Genomic DNA, 18,450 nt, shown 5'->3' with positions numbered 1-18,450 from the left:
TCTCAAAGAATTCTTCTCGCGAGTCTTTCCTACGCTCATACGTTCAACGTCATCCTCTTGACGAAGTTAAAATGTTCCGTTCGAAGCGTTTAATTAATCGTTACGTTAATAATACGCCATGCACCTGTACGATTTATTTCTAACAATCGTATGGCCTGCGAGTATTTTAAATTTGTAATAATTATACAACCTGTAAGCATTTTTTAAACGGAGGAGATCAAGGATGGGAAAAAGAAAATAATAAGACTTCAGTTTTCTCGGATATTTAGAAGCGGCAAATAGAACATTTTACCTGAGAAACTGTAAATGTGTTGATGTGAGTGCAGATTTTAAATAATATTATTTGAATATCATTTCGACAGATACGTTTCCAAATCTTTTTAATTTCGTTATTACATCATTCAGGGACAATAATGCAACACGATGTAATCGTTGTCCAAATATTTATTTGTATTTCGTAGAGTGTAACATTTTCCAATTCTAAGTGCATAAGCATCGTTACAATTACCGCGTTTGCTTTTCAAGTTTATTTACGACAGACAGAAAAACGACGGTCTAATGATGCGGGAAAATTATCAGTAAAATAACTCACTCTGCTCTGTCTCGTATAATCCGTTAATCGATGTATTACGCTCGACAACGCGAAATCTTATCGCGTTACTCGCAATCGTGATTATTCGTACAATTCAATTACAATCTGATAATATGTTGATCGTTTGGCTGGAATTGTTTTACGCGTTAAATACTTGGTGCTGTTCGATCGTTAAACATGACAGATACATATCACTTACGTAACATATTTGTACTTCTTCGTGTCTCGATTGTATTTTTAATAACTCGTTACGCTTCGTTCCAGTATTTTCAGTGAACATCGCAGTTCATTTTTCTAGAGCAAATCCTGAAGTTGTTTTAGCTGGAATCAGGTCTGTCCTGAAGAAGCGAACTGTAACGTTCATGAAACACGGGAACAAAGTGCAACGCGCTATTAAGAACGCGATGAAATTCGGCAAACCACAAATGCATCATCGACTAAGCTTAAAGTCTAAAATTTACGTATCACATAAGTCTACGAGTAAGTACGATGCAGACAAACAGTTCTTATGTTTTACCATGGGAAAAGGGAAAACAACACTGCGAATAGAAGAGTTATGACTGAGTAACCGGCTAAACCAGCACCGGACGAAATCAGAATGACGGCTGCATATCCAGGAAGTTCGATTTTCGAGTTATCAACCAAGGTGCTGGAAAATAAATTATTTTTATATCAATCGTTCTGCATTCGATGATTAAAATAATTAATAATAATCGAAATTAATAAATTGAAATAATTAAAATTAATATACAGCGTAAACAGTGGTCTGAAACATGTAATTAATGGCACAGATGCCCTCGTTAAATTGACTTACTAAAGTAACGAATGATTAGTCATTCGAATTGTAATGTGCAATAAACACATGCGATAAATATCCCGTAATTTCTATATACATTTACAGATACATTCAAAATTTATCGATATAACAACGATACGTGTGTCCCATTGTCATATTAATGAGATATCAAAATGCTTCGTATGACATATATAATATATTTATAAAAAGTTTCTATAAATTCTCGAATATTTTCATCAGCCACTATATGTATGTCCTGCTACTTAAATTTATCGAGAATGTTCTGTTCCTACGGACTTGAATCATGCTTATACCTTGTTAAAATTATATCGAACGATTGGACTTTATTTAAAATGATCTTAATGCTTGATTAGAATATACAAGTAGAATTCGATTGGAATAATTGTTTTCACTTACCCTGGCGTTTGATTGAAGTTCGTGCTACCGAGTTGTATCCTGGTCGGCATTCCGCTCACTCTAGTTGAGCCCAATTCTGTCAAGTTCACAAAAGTTCTGTTTTGTGAAATATTGATCAAAAGCGATATAGTTTCTGTTTCGGTTTCTCGCAGGACGGCGAGCACATATTTGGATAAATCTTTCGTTATGAGAGAACCATGTTTCAGCGTATGTTTCTTTCGTAAATCAATTAATTTAGTGTAAAGTTGGTAGGGAGAATTCTGCTCGCCCTTCTCTTTCTGCAAATTGACGTTTATGTAGTTTTTGTTGACGGGTAGCCATGTCGTTTTGCTGTCACTGAAACCTACGAATAGAATTTGAGCTTACCAACTGTTACATACCTACGTTAAGTATAATATCTAATGGTTTAATCTAAGCTTTCTGGATTAAAGTATTTGCTATGCTATGTATTGTTTCACTCGTAAATTCCATAATAAATAAATAAATAAAATTTGACAAATGATATTAAATAAAAATGAACTAGTTGATTCTTAACAGGAAATGCCACTGCAATGTAACATTGAAATAATTAAGCAATTATCGATTTGTTTACGAGCTTGTCTAGAAGCGAAAAGGATTGACTGCTAAAATAAAAATGCAGCCGCACGTTCCGTTATTTTAAACAAATCAACAAAACCCAATTCAAAACGTATTATAAATTCACAGTCTACTAGCATTTGCAGTAATAAAACATTGTGCATTCATGAATATGAGACCATTGAATATGAAAGCTACACCTTTCTTTCTCTTGAAATAAATACAATTTAAATATTGGAGTTACCCTTCAATTGTTATTGAACTGTAGAAAGGAATTTCAAATTCACCGCTAATCCTACAAAACTAAAAATTCTCCTAGCAATAAACGGAAGTAAAAGGTAGTAGATAAAAGAAGTTGTATCGCTTCGTTTTTAAATAGTTCTTAAACAAAACAAGATTAAACACACACACATGTATATATATACAATAGTATATTTTATATCCATTAAATGTTATCATGGAACGTTTCATGTCTCAAGAGTGTGTTATCGTAATAAAAACTTGTTATCAAAATCAGTTAGAAAGTGGTAACTGAGCTTGATCGAGTTTCTCGTACGTTTGATTTAACAATTCTAGATTTTTTCTATGGAAGTATTCGGAGCGAAAGTCTGCGAAAATAAATCCACCACAATTAACAAGTTGAGGGACAACTTCCCCGGGGAAATTGAACGAACGACACAACGAATATGTGAAAATATTATGTAAAATGTAAATGAAAAAAACACATTTGACTTTAATATCGTATCTTGCACATAAATACAATAATCCCACGATAAAATATTGATAAAAGATATATTAGATACAAGTTCCATTTTTTTATCAAAAGTTAAAAATTCGAAATATCTTGCTGCTTTATACTATACTGATCATGCTTATACTATTTGTAAGTGAAATATATATATAACAGATGTTTTACCATCGTTTTTAAATAATTTTTAAACGAAGAAAGATACATATAAATAAATATCTCATCCTATCTTCTTTACATTATCACAATACCATAGAATAAAATGCGTATTCACCTGCACTGGTAGTGTTATCCCATTGGAATGGTGATCGGCAGCCATCGCGAACGTCGTATTTTATAGGGCCAGGTATATCCACCATGCCGATTTCTTCTCCATAGTACGTAACCGCAACTCCGGGCAAAATCATCTCCAGCATTATCATTTGATCCGCCCTACCAGGATAACGTGAGCCAAGACGAACTCGATCGTGGTTTCCCATCTATGGAAATATAATTATGCAAATATACTTTCAATGGAATAGACTCGCGCATTAAAACCGACCAGGTATTTAACATTCAGCATTCGTTGAATATTTTTTATTCTATGATATTTATCTTCGATCCCTTAAAGTTGTACATACTTTTCAGCGAAGAGCGTCAGTTTCATTTCCGATGCGACGCGATAAAAATTGCTCACAGTTGATATTCTTTTATCAGTAATTAATTCGAAAGTATTACGTGGCCGAAAGAATATTGTTAAAATGAAAAATTCAAGCGAATGTTCAGGATTCTAATCGCCTTCTTATCCCTAAATTAACGGAGCAGATTTTCCTTATTCCCCAACGAATCAGAATTTCTCATTTTCTGTCTTATTCTTTGGAAACAAGACGCACATTCAACGTTATTAAATACTGTTGTGTGACTCGATTGAAAACTTACGTACCACCCAATTTGCGACTCTATTATTCGGCATTTGCTTTATCCAACTATCTATAACGTTCTTCAATTGAGTGGCGTTGGAATTTGCATCGGCGTCCGTTATAAATTTGAAATTGAATGGGACGTGCGAGCCGTAGTTGTAATACTTGATCGTGTTCGATAAAGAAGTATACGCCTCCGTCAGAAGCACCTGTAACATGAAATGTTAACGTGGAGACGGGCTGCTTGGGTAATAAGATTTCTGCGATAGAACTAAATTTGGATTAATGGTTTTAAATGTTGAAAATTTTATCCGTGAAGTATTCTGCGCTTTCTACATTCTGTTGAAGATAAAAAGGTGCAGGATTGAATATTATCGAAATCTCGGTACCAACGAAGCTATCGAATTCCATTGACACATTCAAGGATCAAAACTCGAAAGATTAAAACGCGAAAGAACAAAGTAAGATATTAAATATCGCGAATTGGCAAAATTGAAATAGAATATAGTCCTCAAGGCAGATAAAGTTATTCAAAAATATATTTGCTTTCTCTTACTATCTCGTCACGATTATTCTTTTCCGCATATTCGTCCACGAATTCTCGCCAGCTCTGTACTAAATCGTAAGTTTCATTCTGGTCCTTTGTATAAATGTGATCGTAATAGGCGTGATGAGTTGTATTGAGGCTGGGATCCACGTGATTAAGCTTTGGTTCGTCTTTGGTTGTGTCATTCAGCTCAAACAAGTGTGGTACAGCATCTATGCGGAACCCGTCAATTCCTTTGTCCAACCAAAATTTCATTATGTCCTGCGAAAATAAGACAACCATACATGTTTCGCGCTGTTAGAAGTAATTATTTAAAGACGGAAAAGTAGATTCATTGAAATAAAAACGGTACGCTTATCACAATGACGCGAACGCATCGTTCTTGCTATAATCTAGCAGATACTAATGGCCAACGTGGAAGATTCTTGATTTTTCATGAAAAACATGTTGGATAAAATGACGCAATGATCTTTCTCAATTTCTAAATCTGTGCACAAAAATCAACCCATCGATCGTCGATATCGATGCCTATCGAAAAAGTTTCTTTTTTTTTATCTTACTTTTCTCTAGCTTTACTTTCTTTCTATAGACTATAGGATATTGTAAAACATAGAATAGAGAGCTACAAACAAAAACGGTAGTCATAATGGAAAGAAATTCGCGGTCTTGTCGAATCAATTTGAATTATATTAATGTAATCGTTCGAACTATACCTCCATCTCTTTCTGCACGGCCGGGTTTCTGTAGTTCAAGTCTGGTTGTGAGGGTAAGAATTGATGAAAATAGAATTGCTTCCTTTTCTCGTTATACGTCCATGCTGATCCATTGAACACGCTGACCCAGTTGTTAGGTGGTAAAGCCTTGTTTTTTCCTGTTCCATTGACCCATACATAGTAATCCGCATATTTCCCTGGGTTCGAGGTTGTGTTGAGGCTTGAGGCTTTGAACCAGGCATGCTGGTCAGACGTGTGATTAGGAACAAGATCTAAAATAACCTGAAAAATAAGAAGAAAATTATCCGTATACTTTACAATTACTAGCGATTTTGTAAGTCCCTGTGAATATATCAAATCGACGGATGGATCGTTTATGCTGGAAAAGCTAAAAATCGTGAAGTACCAACTACGATAACTATAACGGTGCACTGTCTTATATCGCGCCTATTATATTATACCGTTATATTTTATTATATTATTTATTATATATTATATTATATATATTATTTATCAAGCTAATTTTGAATTATTTACATGGATAAAGTGCGGCACGGATCGGTAACCGCGATATTTGAGCGAGTGCTAATAATTCAACAAACTCGGCTATCAAAGAAATGCTTATTGGCATTGAGGCAACTGCTATTCATTGATATTATTTAATATTTTATCTCACCGCTATGATTAGAGGTATTCTCAGATTTTTTCAACATAATTTCTATGGTAATATTATAGTTTTATTGTATTATGGTAAATGTTTATTATTTTCGCGTTGAAAATATGCTGATATGCATCGCAATTCGATGTTATACAAACAAGTAACAAATTACAATTGTTAACGTAACTTGTCTTTAAAACAAACTCCCGTTCTCCGCGTTCTTCACGCGTGTTGTTTAATTGCTTAACACGATTCAACGATGTTGTACGATTCGATTAAGATCAACGATCAAATGTAATTCGCAATTTATCGTCATTCGCAAAATTTCATTTCGCTTTACCTTTAAACCAAGTCTATGAGCCTCTGCCAAAAGATCCTCGAGATCTTTTAGGGAACCGAAGAGGGGATCGACGTCTCTAAAGTCTGATATGTCATATCCGAAATCCTTCATAGGGCTTTTATTGATCGGTGACAGCCAAATCGCTGTTATTCCAGTAGAATTGAAATGCTGAAGTTTGCTGGTAATACCTGTGAGAAAACCAAGTACAATTTTATATCAATAGCAACGATTATAGGAGCACGAATGGAAGATATTCTTTCGAACGATACTGATAATCGATCAGGATGAACTTTGATACATATCACGGAATGGGATGGATTTAATTATATTGATTAATTACATTATGTTAATTAATTAAATGAAATATTAACATAGAAACTACATTAATATCATTCGATCTTCGAGTTTATCAGACTAAGACCGTTCTAAGCCATAAAAGTCACATACTCGTTCAGTGATATAAAAGTCAGAAAATGAACCTATGATATCTTTCTTGTGTAGTCTTCAATTAATATCAATTACTTCCTACCAACGATATCTACTAATTCTAAGTATATATGCATGACTGTTTGATCAATGTAAGATCAAAGGTCAAAATTAAATTAAAGACATTTGAAATACATTTTATATATTGGCAATAATTTAGAAGCGTGGAAATATTTATGAACAGTAATGCATGTGCAATCAATATGTCGATAAATGTTACGGATAATATGATAAAAAAAAAAAAAAAAATAACACTGTAAAATTCCACCGTTCGATAGGCAGAATAGTATGAAATCTTTTACCTTTTTCTGTATCGTATGATTAGATAAAATTGTGAGATATGAGATATCAATGGATGTTCATATATACAGCTATTTGAAAAATGTCATCTTATCTATAAAAAAAAATCTATAAAAATATATTTATGAAATCGATAATACTATAGATACTATACAATAACCTGCGGACTAAAGGGGAGCGATCGGTACACACGTATAGGGAAAATTTTTTCGAAACGTTGACCTTGACATCACATTTTCAAGCTTATTAAAATTGATAAGATGTACGCTATTCTAAATAATCAATCAAATAGTTTGTCTATCTTAGTGTCGACTATCAATTGTATATGCATACGTGTTAAAGGAGAAGCTACGTTATAACAATACCTTTTACTAAATTTCATGCATTTACTATGTTAGTATTTTACTATTAACCATATTTATGTAATTTGTTACGATTCCGAGTATCGTTTTAATATTTAAAAAGACACATCCAAGTATAATTTATTAATGTCGTAATCGATGTTGTTACAGGTAAGTGAAAGACGCAAATAATCGTGGCGTCATACGGCAAAGTAAGTAACAATTTAATGTAATCTTAGAACTCATTAACGTGTTCTCATCTGTATATAAAATTAGAAACGAACCGATACTTCTGTGTCGTTCGTTGTATGTCGTGAAATCTATCAAATATTATACTTGAAAAATCGAAATTGTAGTATAATAAGAAACTGTAGCATACTAGAACAAAATAAATTGCCTTAAAACGAATAAATTTCGACTGTAGTTAACAGACATTTCTAAATGAAATTTGCTACACTTTATTTTACGTTTTGTCCATTAGCATGATTTATCATTAAACGTGGCACAATTACTGTCGTGTGAATCTCTGAAAATTTCCAATCTAAATATCAATATTAAATATATAAATACTGGAAAGCTATATATTTCATTAATAGATATTACATATTTGTAGGAAAAGATGAAAATGGGGAAAAATGTCAACTACAGTCTGAAACGCGATTATTTAAATTAATTCATTTTTTTTTTTTTTTTAATAAATAATCATCGATCCTACCACTATCTCATTAATCCATCGTCGTAGGAGACATTTTCTGGGATTCGACACATCCTTTTAATTACTATCGAGCATTCGAAGACCGCACGTTACATCACGTACATGAAAGAAAGGAAGTATGATGCTAGAAGTGCAATTAAATATTACGGAACTGTTTTTATCTTTTGTTATCGTACGACGTGCTATTCTTGCGAAACGTGTACAGAATTAAAGAATTAAAAGTAAAGGATGTTACTTGAAAAAATACACAAGGATGTTTGCAGAGTATTCTTCCATTTGTCTAGTAAGAAAAAACTGTTCAACGTATAAATCTCCTAAATATTTTATTGCTTACTACTGGCTTATTCTTATTTCCTTCGTCATTATAGAAAATCACTGTTACTTTTTACTGTTAACTGGGAATAACCGCTGATATCATAGTAATTAGGCAAGGAATTGAAACCTTGGATTGGTTCCAAGTTTGCCGACACCGTACACGAGATGCCCAAGTGTTTTATGCATCACTTAAAATATCGTTAACCACTAACGATACTACCGTTAGACACTATAATTAATTTCAATATTAATTCTCCGATCAGATGAATCATTAATTTATTTGTCGGTTAATTAAGCGGAACTAACACGAACCATTAACAAAATCATCATCACTATTTATATGAAGAATTCATCATGCAGATTTATACAGTCTTTCGATTTCTCTGTTGGTTTCCTCCGATAATTTTTCAAAGGAACACGATTTACACCTGTCAGCTTCGGCCATTGTAGTTTCCAATTATGACGATACAATCCTTAAGAATCTCGTTATTACACTTACTCGTTAGATGTATACGTCGCGTTACGAAACTTCCTTCCATGAACACTCGAATCGCGATCCTTAAATGACCATGTTTTTAAATAGTTTATTACTTTTTTAGATGTTTCGTACGCTTAAATACATTTTCTATAGCTTAGACGTTTCAATTTTGGCCTTATTTACCAGCTTGAAATCTTCTACGAACCTAATTCTTATTCCCTGGGCATACTGTTTAGCTATAGTGTGAGTAAAGTTAAAAGATGTGACAAGAAATCCGAAATTTTAGTTGCCCAAGCACAAAGTAAAATGAGCACTAGAGAACGAATCAAACATTACAAGAGAGAAGAATTGCTACAAAAAAAAAAAAAAAGAATCTATAGGAAGACTAATAAATAAGATCGTATAAAAATCTCAGAATATTTTACACACCACTGCGTCCGTATCCAAACTTTTGCCACCAGTTAGCGTATATTTCTCATTAATTATCATTAATAATTAAATCACGAATTTATTCTAATTACATCTTATTTATTCTAGCTTTTCTGAATCGCGATCATTTCACATCTGTTTCGTCTTGATATTCTTTAAACTGTCTCAAATGATGCAACGAACACGGTTCGCGTGTCACGGAACGTTACCAGATACCTGAACATCCTAATGTTTCCTACGGATTTCCTACCTTTCAAGTCTCCAATGCCATCGCCGTTCGAATCCTTGAGACTCCGAGGATACACTTGATAGAAAACCGCATTCTGCCACCAACCCTTGTTCTTCATCCCGGCGGTGGCCAGGCCGACCGCAACGAGAAGCACGACCACCACGAAGCTGATGTTCTTCATGATTTGAATGATGCGGCGCGCAATCACTCGGCTTCTTATATGCCAGATTCGATGGTAAAAAAGAGCAGCGTATCGCGTGTCCTTATCAACAGAGCATTGAGAAAAGTCGCGATAAATAACGCGATACCAAAGAAAAATCGCACGATAATCGAGCAATTTGAATTGAATGACGCTCTACCTGTTCACGGTTCGTGTATCTTTTATAGTGAGATATTTTTAGTAATTACATCGATTAGAGTTCATCGAATATTTTCTCCGTCGTGATTCCGAGTAATTTCACTTAGAAATTGCGCTCGGCTTTAGTTTTCTTAAAAGTGTTTTCCATACTTTTCCCTTTGCTGTGTAGAAGGGGAGCGTGTAGGTTTGTGGAGGAATGAAAAATAAAAAAGAACGAAAGAAAAGGGAAGAAAGTTAGAGTGAGATTTATAAATGGACATGAATATAGCTTGCATATGTTTGCACCGTTATGAGTTTAAATATGTATGCGTTATTACGTGTTTGTATCGTTTCAATTTGCAAGTACAAGAAAATAAAGAAGCAAATGGTCGTTCAAATTGGATTAGCTATTTGATAATTTGTACAGTGACTATAGAAAGTATTTGTACACCACTGCCTTTATTATCGCACTTATGTGCTAGTTGATTAGATCCAACTGTAGTAAATTTCGTATCATTCAATAGTACTTTCATACAATTGCAACAATTTAATACCAAGGAAAGGAAATGTAGAGCTTTAAGAAAAGAAAAATGCTTCGTTGAAAAATAAGTTTGTGTACAAAAATATTTTTTAACCACTCTACATATTTCAGTTATCTATACTTTCTTTATTTAATATTTTTTAGTTTGACTTTAGGTTTCAGTTAGCTTGGGTTAGTTTGGATTAGTCTTAACACTAGAACTATCACATCAGTCAAAGTGACTGATTTTACAATTTTATTTTAAAATTCCTACTTCATATTTATATTTTTCCCGCGATGATGTAATGACTTTCGCAACGATAACTAAAAGAATAATAGAATGAATTTTATTTTCTTTTTTATATATTCAAACTGAAAATAATTTTATATCAAGGCTACCTATACCAATAGCAGTCAAAATGACTGGTACTTGTCAAAGTGTAAGAGGATCCTGCAATCTGTTTATCGAGCTCCGATTAAACAATTTCCTCGTTTTCTACAACTTGCCAAACGTTTCTCAAATTTTTACCGCGTATCATTCGATACAATGATACCAGTTATCAGAAAAATTCAGGATCGATTGCTAGATCGCTAGATACTAACGCTATAAATACCACAGCAGTCAAAGTGACTGGTTCTACAATTTTATAAATGTGTCAATTCTCATTTAGGGATCCCAGATGGATTAATAATACCAAAAATATTCTATTATTATGTATTTTTTAAAGACCAGTCATTTTTACTGGTTTTGGTAGAAATAGCTTCGTGTTAACTATCGGTAGTTCTATGGTTAAACATTTAAAGATTATTGTTATTAGATACTTTCACGTAACTGCAACAGTTTGATACTAAGGAAAGGAAATGGAACGGAAAGGAAAAATTAATCCTAAAAATAAGAAATTTAGACATTATTAGGTGCGAAGTTCGTAAGATGCTTGAAATGTTAGAAAGTTTGAAGGCTGTTAATCTGTGACTGTTACGTCAATTGCAAAGTCGAATAAGCTTCATATTGTGCACGATTCTGAGAATTTTAGTCGCCCGCCTTACGCTAAATTTCGCAACGAGGAAACAGGAGATTCGAAGCGGGATTTCGCGAAATTCGAAAGAAAAGTTGTGTTGCGCGGAGATTTTATAAAACTTGCTCTTGTTGGTGTGTGCCAAGAAAATTGTTGAAGGCGGCAAAGAACGAGAAAAGAAGTTGCCAGCTCTTTTTGCGCGGTGGGTAATTCGAAGTTGTACCAAAGTTTCCTCTGTATATATTGCAACGAAAGAAGATGTTTTCTATTGCAAGCAACGAACCTCGCGTCAAAATTGAGAAGAATATTTGGAATTGTTGAATTTTACAGACAGAAACAAGTAGCGAGCAATTAGAACGTACGGTGGGAAAGACTTGTTATACCAATTCGCGAGCAAAATGCTACTTTATTTTAATTTCTGACGTTGACATTTGTTGCGAGAGAAATGCGGCTGTTTATGAATTTATGGTAAATTTAAACCAATAAACATATCCAAGATGAAGCGATTACTATAATATTTACTGTGTAAAACAAGCCTTTATTTGGATTCTATTTCTGTACGATCATAAAGATATGAAATTGCACAGACATCTAGTTACAAGTAGCTGTTGATACAGATGCACGGTTATGAACTGTTTTAGTTTCCAGTTCTTAGTTATAATTATGTTATTTTAAAAAAGTCTAGCTCGGATTGGTCAAGTTACTTCAAGCGACTTGAAATCGAGTTACTTGATTAATGAAAACAAGCGTAGAAACTTGAAAGAATTTTTTGCGTCAAGTAAATAATAATTTCACACCGGTAAAGTGTCTTAATAATTACTTCAACTCACATTGCTACATTATCGTAATATTATTGAGAACAACGATCAGTGTTTACAGATCAAACAGTTGTAGATCAAATAATAATATAATTTTTCTACGACTAAAATGAAGAAATCAAAATAGGATGCTCGTTGTAGAATATTCTGAGAATCCTAAAATTAATGATAATATACGGCGATTATTGAAAAAAGAATTTTCAATGATTCTTTTATTAGTTAATCGTGTTTCGTTCTGAACATATGATCAGCCTTGAAAACGAACCAAAACCCGAGGAGCACAAGCTAAACGTTAAATTCAATAAAGCAAAATTTAATAACGACGATCGTGTACAAGATTTTATATAAATTTTCGTTTCGTCAAAGTGAACAAATTTTTGTACATAAGAAATGTCAAGATACTAAATGCACAAGGAAAAGTTATATTCTATAACGGGCATTAAGTTATTTTCTGAGCTGCTTTAAAAGAGAAATGAAGCTCGTGTATAAAAACGGTAATTGCTTATGACTCAATCAAATGAAACACAAAACTGAGATGAAAGAGAGAAAGGGTAGTTATCTTTAACAACCGATGTTGGAGCCGCAGCAAAAACATACTATACTCTGGAACAAATTACTTGCTGTTCGCTCTTCTATTATAATAACTCGACTTTGTAAACTGCCAATCGAATCCAATGATATTTGCCGGAAGTGGCTTTATAACAAATCCTATGAAAGATAATCGGGCACGGATAATCAATCGTATCTGCAATGAATATTACGAATTAATTAAACTGTGAATATTCGTATGTTTATGAGCAATGTGAAAGTGTGAAAATGTATAGAAAAATCGAGAAATGTATATTCCTATTTTAAAGTTTGCCACATGTTAGGATTTCAACAGGAACAATGGCTTCCTTAAGTAAATAAATATCTTATTCGCAATATTACTCGTTTACGGTATTGAAACTGTAACTGTGGGGTCCTGTTTTAAAATTAAACGTTTTATCGATAATATTTCATCTTCCTCAGGAAAATGTACAAAAACAGTTGTTCCATTCGAAAAGCAAATTGTGCTGCAAACTCTTAAACGCGTGTATATGCGATGCGCAACAATATATAAAATATTTAAAGTAAAATATTATTGGAAAATATTGATTATATTTAGTGTATGAAATAAATCTATCTTGCATTTCTATATTCAAAAAATCTGTATATATATATATCTCTGTAGTCTAATGATAAAGATGACGTTAGTCTGCAGTCTATATCTTAAAATTCTATACTAAAAGAACACGTGGCAAGCATATTTATTCGTCTATCTTGGCTCTTATTACCTAGAATACACCCTATATAGATTTATAACGCTTCTCCCCTTCTCATTAACGCAGAAATGTAGTAAGTTTATTGGTTTTAAAACACGCTGCTGATGTAATACTTAATCATATTTGTGCAAGATACTATTCTTAAATTATTAATGATTAGATATGTATAAGTTCTATTGTTTCAATTTCTATAAGACGCTCTTTAAACATTTCAGATAAAAGACAGTAAATATATGATGGTGGAAAATATACCGTTTGAGATGTTTCCAGGAATATAATTTTTACAATGTTTCTAATGGACAAGATCATTAGAACAATCTAATATTTAGCAACTTTTACGTTTACGATATTGACTTATACATTTATATCAGGCTCGAGCATTATTTAGATAAAATGATTGAAAAATGATTATTTAAACGGTTATAGCGTTACTTGGGCAGATGTTAGTTCGAAATAATCCATTTCAGCGAATAAACGATCTTTCTCCGAATAATTTTAGCAATTAACTGCCAAATGAAATAAGTTTTTATTTTAGTTAGCATTTATACTTTTGAATAAATATTTCCTGAAATGATTTTTCAAATAATTTTCCTTCCTATTATCTCACAATCAGACACGTATTACACAAGCGTAATTGAAATTAACATAATTTCAGGAGTAGAACGTTGTTCAAACGCACGAATGTACGCCGATAGTCCTGTCAGGACAAAATAATTTATTCGACATCAGCAAATTTGTAACATAGCGATCATAGTTTCAATGAGTCGAGAAAGTTTGTGATAGCATTCTGAGCACCACATTTAGATGTTTCACCGCTATTAAAAGTATAATGGTGCCACGGTGCTTATCACGCGGTAATGGTAGATTGTATTTACAAAATTCGAAAATGGAATATCGTGTACACGATACTCATGCGTAGTCGAGATATGAAACGATATTCACATGTAGACGAGATAAAAATTGTACAAACGAATTAAACGTTTATACGAAATCACACGATTTTTTATTATAGTCTTCTAGAAAATATGCAATAATTTTAAAGTGAGATTTATATCGAAATGATAAAGTCGAACAAATGCGCAATGACACTTCTAAAAAATTAATTGCTGAAACGTATAAAATACGATTTATTTAGTATTTACTTTTGTCGGAAACGAACTGAAAGAAAATTATCTGTACAGATAACGATCTATCAGATCAATGTACGGATCTGTAGTACGTGTGTTACAGAAAACAGATACAGATCTTGCAAAGTATCAGCCATTCGTTGTACCATAATAATGAAGCTACAGCGGTGCAAGCATATTCTTTGTTTTACTTCGAACTTGGTACGATAGGTAAAGAATTAACAATAGCGAGCCGTTCTCTTGTTATTATTTTGAAAGTATAAAATATTAATTAGATAATTATTAAGTAAATAATTCTAAGATATTGATTAGAAAATTTTTAATAATTATTAATTACAAATATTTCGATTAAATGTGTCAAAATACTTGTGCCTGGTAGTATTTCATTTACTCACGAAAAGAATACAAACTTCCGAATATTGTTATTTTTCGCTGATTCGACGATATCTTATTTTATCGAGCAATGTTCATTGATATAAAGTAGATATCGAAAGCAATCGAAAAATACGTACATTGGAAACATGATCGAGCGGCGGATATGAATATTTTGGCAAATGTAAGTTTATCAAGCAGCGTACTGAAAGTTGGTAAAAATCAGAAAACCGTATAAATGTGCAGGAGGATTACGCCTCATACAAACCATTCGTAGCGAACAGTGATATTTTTTACGTTTTAGCCGGAGAGCAGAAGGATAAACAGGTGATCCTGTTACACGAAATAGAATTTAAGGGAAAATATTGGAGCATCGCGCATGATTTTATCTCTGGCTGGCGAATTTTAGCTTCTGAATAAGAAAATTTTCGATTTGACAAACGTATGCTAGTAAAGGTAGTGAATATTTATTTTACGACTAATAATTTATTATGTTATTAATAAGTAGAGTGTGCAGATTTTTGTGCATTTACGTGAAATTCAAATGTATGAAAATATATCAAATATACAAAGTATTCGTAACAATTCTTAAGTGAAATAAATATTTAAGGTCTATCTGTTCATTAACTTTGGTGTAAATATTTCGATCGTAACATTTTCCACATTTTCTTGTAAACGTTACTATCGAAGCAGCTTTTAATTTTCACCGTTTAGTTTAATTTCTCATCGAAAGTTTAACAGTTCCAATAGGGAGAAAGAATCGATACGATCGATAAATACTCGATTCGTTACAATGTAAAAAATGTGTACGTGCGAGGAATAAAACGAAATTCGCATGCAAACATCGTTTTCCTTTGCTTCGTATGGATTCCAAGATCCAATCAGTTGTTGCAGCGACTTGTTTCGAAAATTCTCGGTGTTCGTTTCCCAAATGCATTTGCACGAAAGAAAGAATCTCCTATGTTGCTCGCATTAATAAATTTTTACGTCTTCAACGTTAATCTTCCTTCAACGAAACAGCACGCGTGTATAACTCTAAAATGCTCTAATTGTGATTTTCATTTCGTCCTACGATTCATCCTAATTACGACGCTTTCTACTTTAAAGATACACTTATCTGTATTAGAATAAAAAGTCAATTTTCCTTTCTGCGATTCTGGTTTGTTCTCTCTTTTGAAGTTTCTCTGGTGCAAACGAATATAGAGGGAAGAACTCGTTTCATAAAACATAAGAAGCAATTCTAAATAATCAAACAGTCACGACAGCTCGATACATAGGAAACTTTGATACATACGCATTGAAGTTGCGACGACGAACGAATGTTACGTGTTTCGCTGCACGGACAAGTTATATAAGAGTTTCGGAAAAATTCAGGCCCAAAATTGGGACATTCTTTACGTCATTTTTTTTACGATCTTAACTTAGCTTCGTATGTCCAAAAAGTAGTTGGAAACAAGCCATTTTACAAATTTAGATCAGCGGAACGGTATCTGAAACAAAGTATATATTACGTTATGGTAAGAAAATTAAGAGGAAATTGTTCTGAAATTTAGCTAAAATTATTTATATTAAGCGTAATCAACCAAATTTTGTGCATAAAAGCTGTATATGTATAAAGAAGAGCGGAATGTTGTATAAATATAATTGGCTAAGAGTCGTATTAAAAAGTTATACACAAGAATGGAACACCTTGTTGCGGAAAGTCAGAAACACCCAGTATAGAATTATAATATCCCAGCTCGGCAGTGATAGTGACACGACTGAAAGTATTTCAAATTCACTGTTACTGAGTTTACATTATGTTTGTACTCTTATCATGTAAAACGGTATATTTATAATTCCATCAGCTTTGCATCAGAATGCAATATTATTGCAAATGTCACTACCAACGTGGTCTTAGTCTTACAACAACACCGGCTTATCTTCAGTTGTTTTGTGACGCTACAAGTGGAAGGTTGTACTGCATTCGCAAACAGTGGCATACCTTGTGTTAAGTCAGCCTTACAGTGTCGTTGAAATGACTCACGTAGATTTCTTTGTAAATTAAATAAATCCTCTAAAATTTACGTGTTTTGAATTGTGCCGCTATCACTGACAAACAACGACACGATACATCGATATAGATATACAAATTTCGATCGACTCGAAAAGTTTCGTTCGTTTTCCTACTCGACCGTGTTCGCTTTAGGACAGCTTTCTTCGTCGAAACGATGGCGCGTTTTCGAGCACCCAATTTCGCCGGTTGTTTCACCCGGCCTGCATGCGGAATGAAGCTCGAACGGCGAATTTTTTAACGGTGAATTGAAGAAAATGCCCAAAGCAGCGATCACGACCGCCTCTCGATCGGCCAGGAATTTTGCGAAAGTTGACGAGTGAAATTCTTACGGGCTGAAACACGAAATCCACCATGGATATCCAGCGACGATTATAATTGGCAAGCTGATTGACGTGGCCACATCGATGGGGGAACCGATACGTGGCTGCTTCCGTTCACGCTCTTAGGCCAGTTTTACCTTCGGGTAAAAAAAGTGAAAGGCCGGTTAATCGAATCTGGTCCTCGATTCGTATCGTGAATTTCGGTCAATTTAACCCGTGGCTGCCTCTTCGGTGAATGTTTCGACGTGAACGTTGGCTTTTTAACACGTCGACAGTTTGAAATTCGAAGGTTTTTGATTTAATAGACTTTGGTTGGAGATATTTGAAAAACAATTAAAAAATTCAAAGGGCAAGCGATACGAGTAAGAATATATTAAATCTGAGGAAATTTTGATCAAAGTTGAGTTTTATCAGAGAAATCGAAAGTATTTGAACATTCGTCAAGGAAAACTTTTATGAGCATGTAAGTGAAGATCTGTTTCACCTAAGAAATATTTTAACGAGTAATTTATTTTATATATTTCTTTATGTTGCGCGAGTCCTATGTATTTTTCCATTTTTCAATGAAATTTTTATATTAATCGATTTAAATTAACGTTAGTTTAAATTAAAAATAAATTTCAATAAAAGCGTAAGCAATCGCAGACTATTCATAACAATATCGTTTTAAATAAATCTGTATCGTTTTCCGTACTTATCTCGTTTCTTGGAAAAATGCACTCGTATCACTTTTCCATTCAGTCCCACGATTAATAGTAGGATTTATATTTTTATAATAATCACGATAGGCAATGATAAGTGGCTGTATGATAAGTTATTGTAACTGCATTATTTTCGAAACGTTGGCCATTGTACTAATGTTATATGTAATATTGTTCTATCGACACGTACATTTTAAAACTGTGCATGTCAGAAGGGTATGATTAAGATGTAAATACGACGATTTGCGAAAGAAGAACTATATTTTTTGATTATTGATATTTAGAGGTACATATTTATAT

The 18,450-nt window shown here is 33.2% G+C and overlaps 2 protein-coding genes across 3 annotated transcripts in view; one reads left to right on the top strand and one right to left on the bottom strand.

Moving 5' to 3' along the window:
* Positions 1–18,450, top strand: part of LOC122568552 (calcium/calmodulin-dependent 3',5'-cyclic nucleotide phosphodiesterase 1-like) — a 118,146-nt gene that overhangs the window by 31,404 nt on the left and 68,292 nt on the right. The window lies entirely within an intron of this gene.
* Positions 427–9,775, bottom strand: LOC122568555 (maltase 1-like). Its single transcript, XM_043728429.1, has 8 exons — positions 9,601–9,775; positions 6,287–6,474; positions 5,289–5,570; positions 4,585–4,836; positions 4,052–4,237; positions 3,404–3,608; positions 1,806–2,148; positions 427–1,241 (listed from the first exon to the last, which is right to left on the bottom strand). The coding sequence occupies exons 1-8, from the start codon at positions 9,758–9,760 to the stop codon at positions 1,106–1,108; spliced, it is 1,752 nt and encodes a 583-aa protein (XP_043584364.1). The 5' UTR covers positions 9,761–9,775; the 3' UTR covers positions 427–1,105.

This window comes from Bombus pyrosoma, linkage group LG6 (assembly GCF_014825855.1).
Source record: "Bombus pyrosoma isolate SC7728 linkage group LG6, ASM1482585v1, whole genome shotgun sequence".
Lineage (NCBI taxonomy): Eukaryota > Metazoa > Arthropoda > Insecta > Hymenoptera > Apidae > Bombus > Bombus pyrosoma.
Note: the sequence above shows the minus strand (reverse complement) of the source record. Positions and strands in the feature narration are given on the sequence as shown.

Excerpts from the sequence above, each read along its gene's own strand:
- LOC122568555 (XM_043728429.1), bottom strand. The coding sequence starts at position 9,760 with ATGAAGAACATCAGCTTCGTGGTGGTCGTGCTTCTCGTTGCGGTCGGC. Across the intron at positions 3,609-4,051 it reads ATAGAGTCGCAAATTGGGTG|ATGGGAAACCACGATCGAGT; the intron begins GTACGTAAGTTT and ends ATATTTCCATAG. Across the intron at positions 2,149-3,403 it reads GGATAACACTACCAGTGCAG|GTTTCAGTGACAGCAAAACG; the intron begins GTGAATACGCAT and ends TTCTATTCGTAG.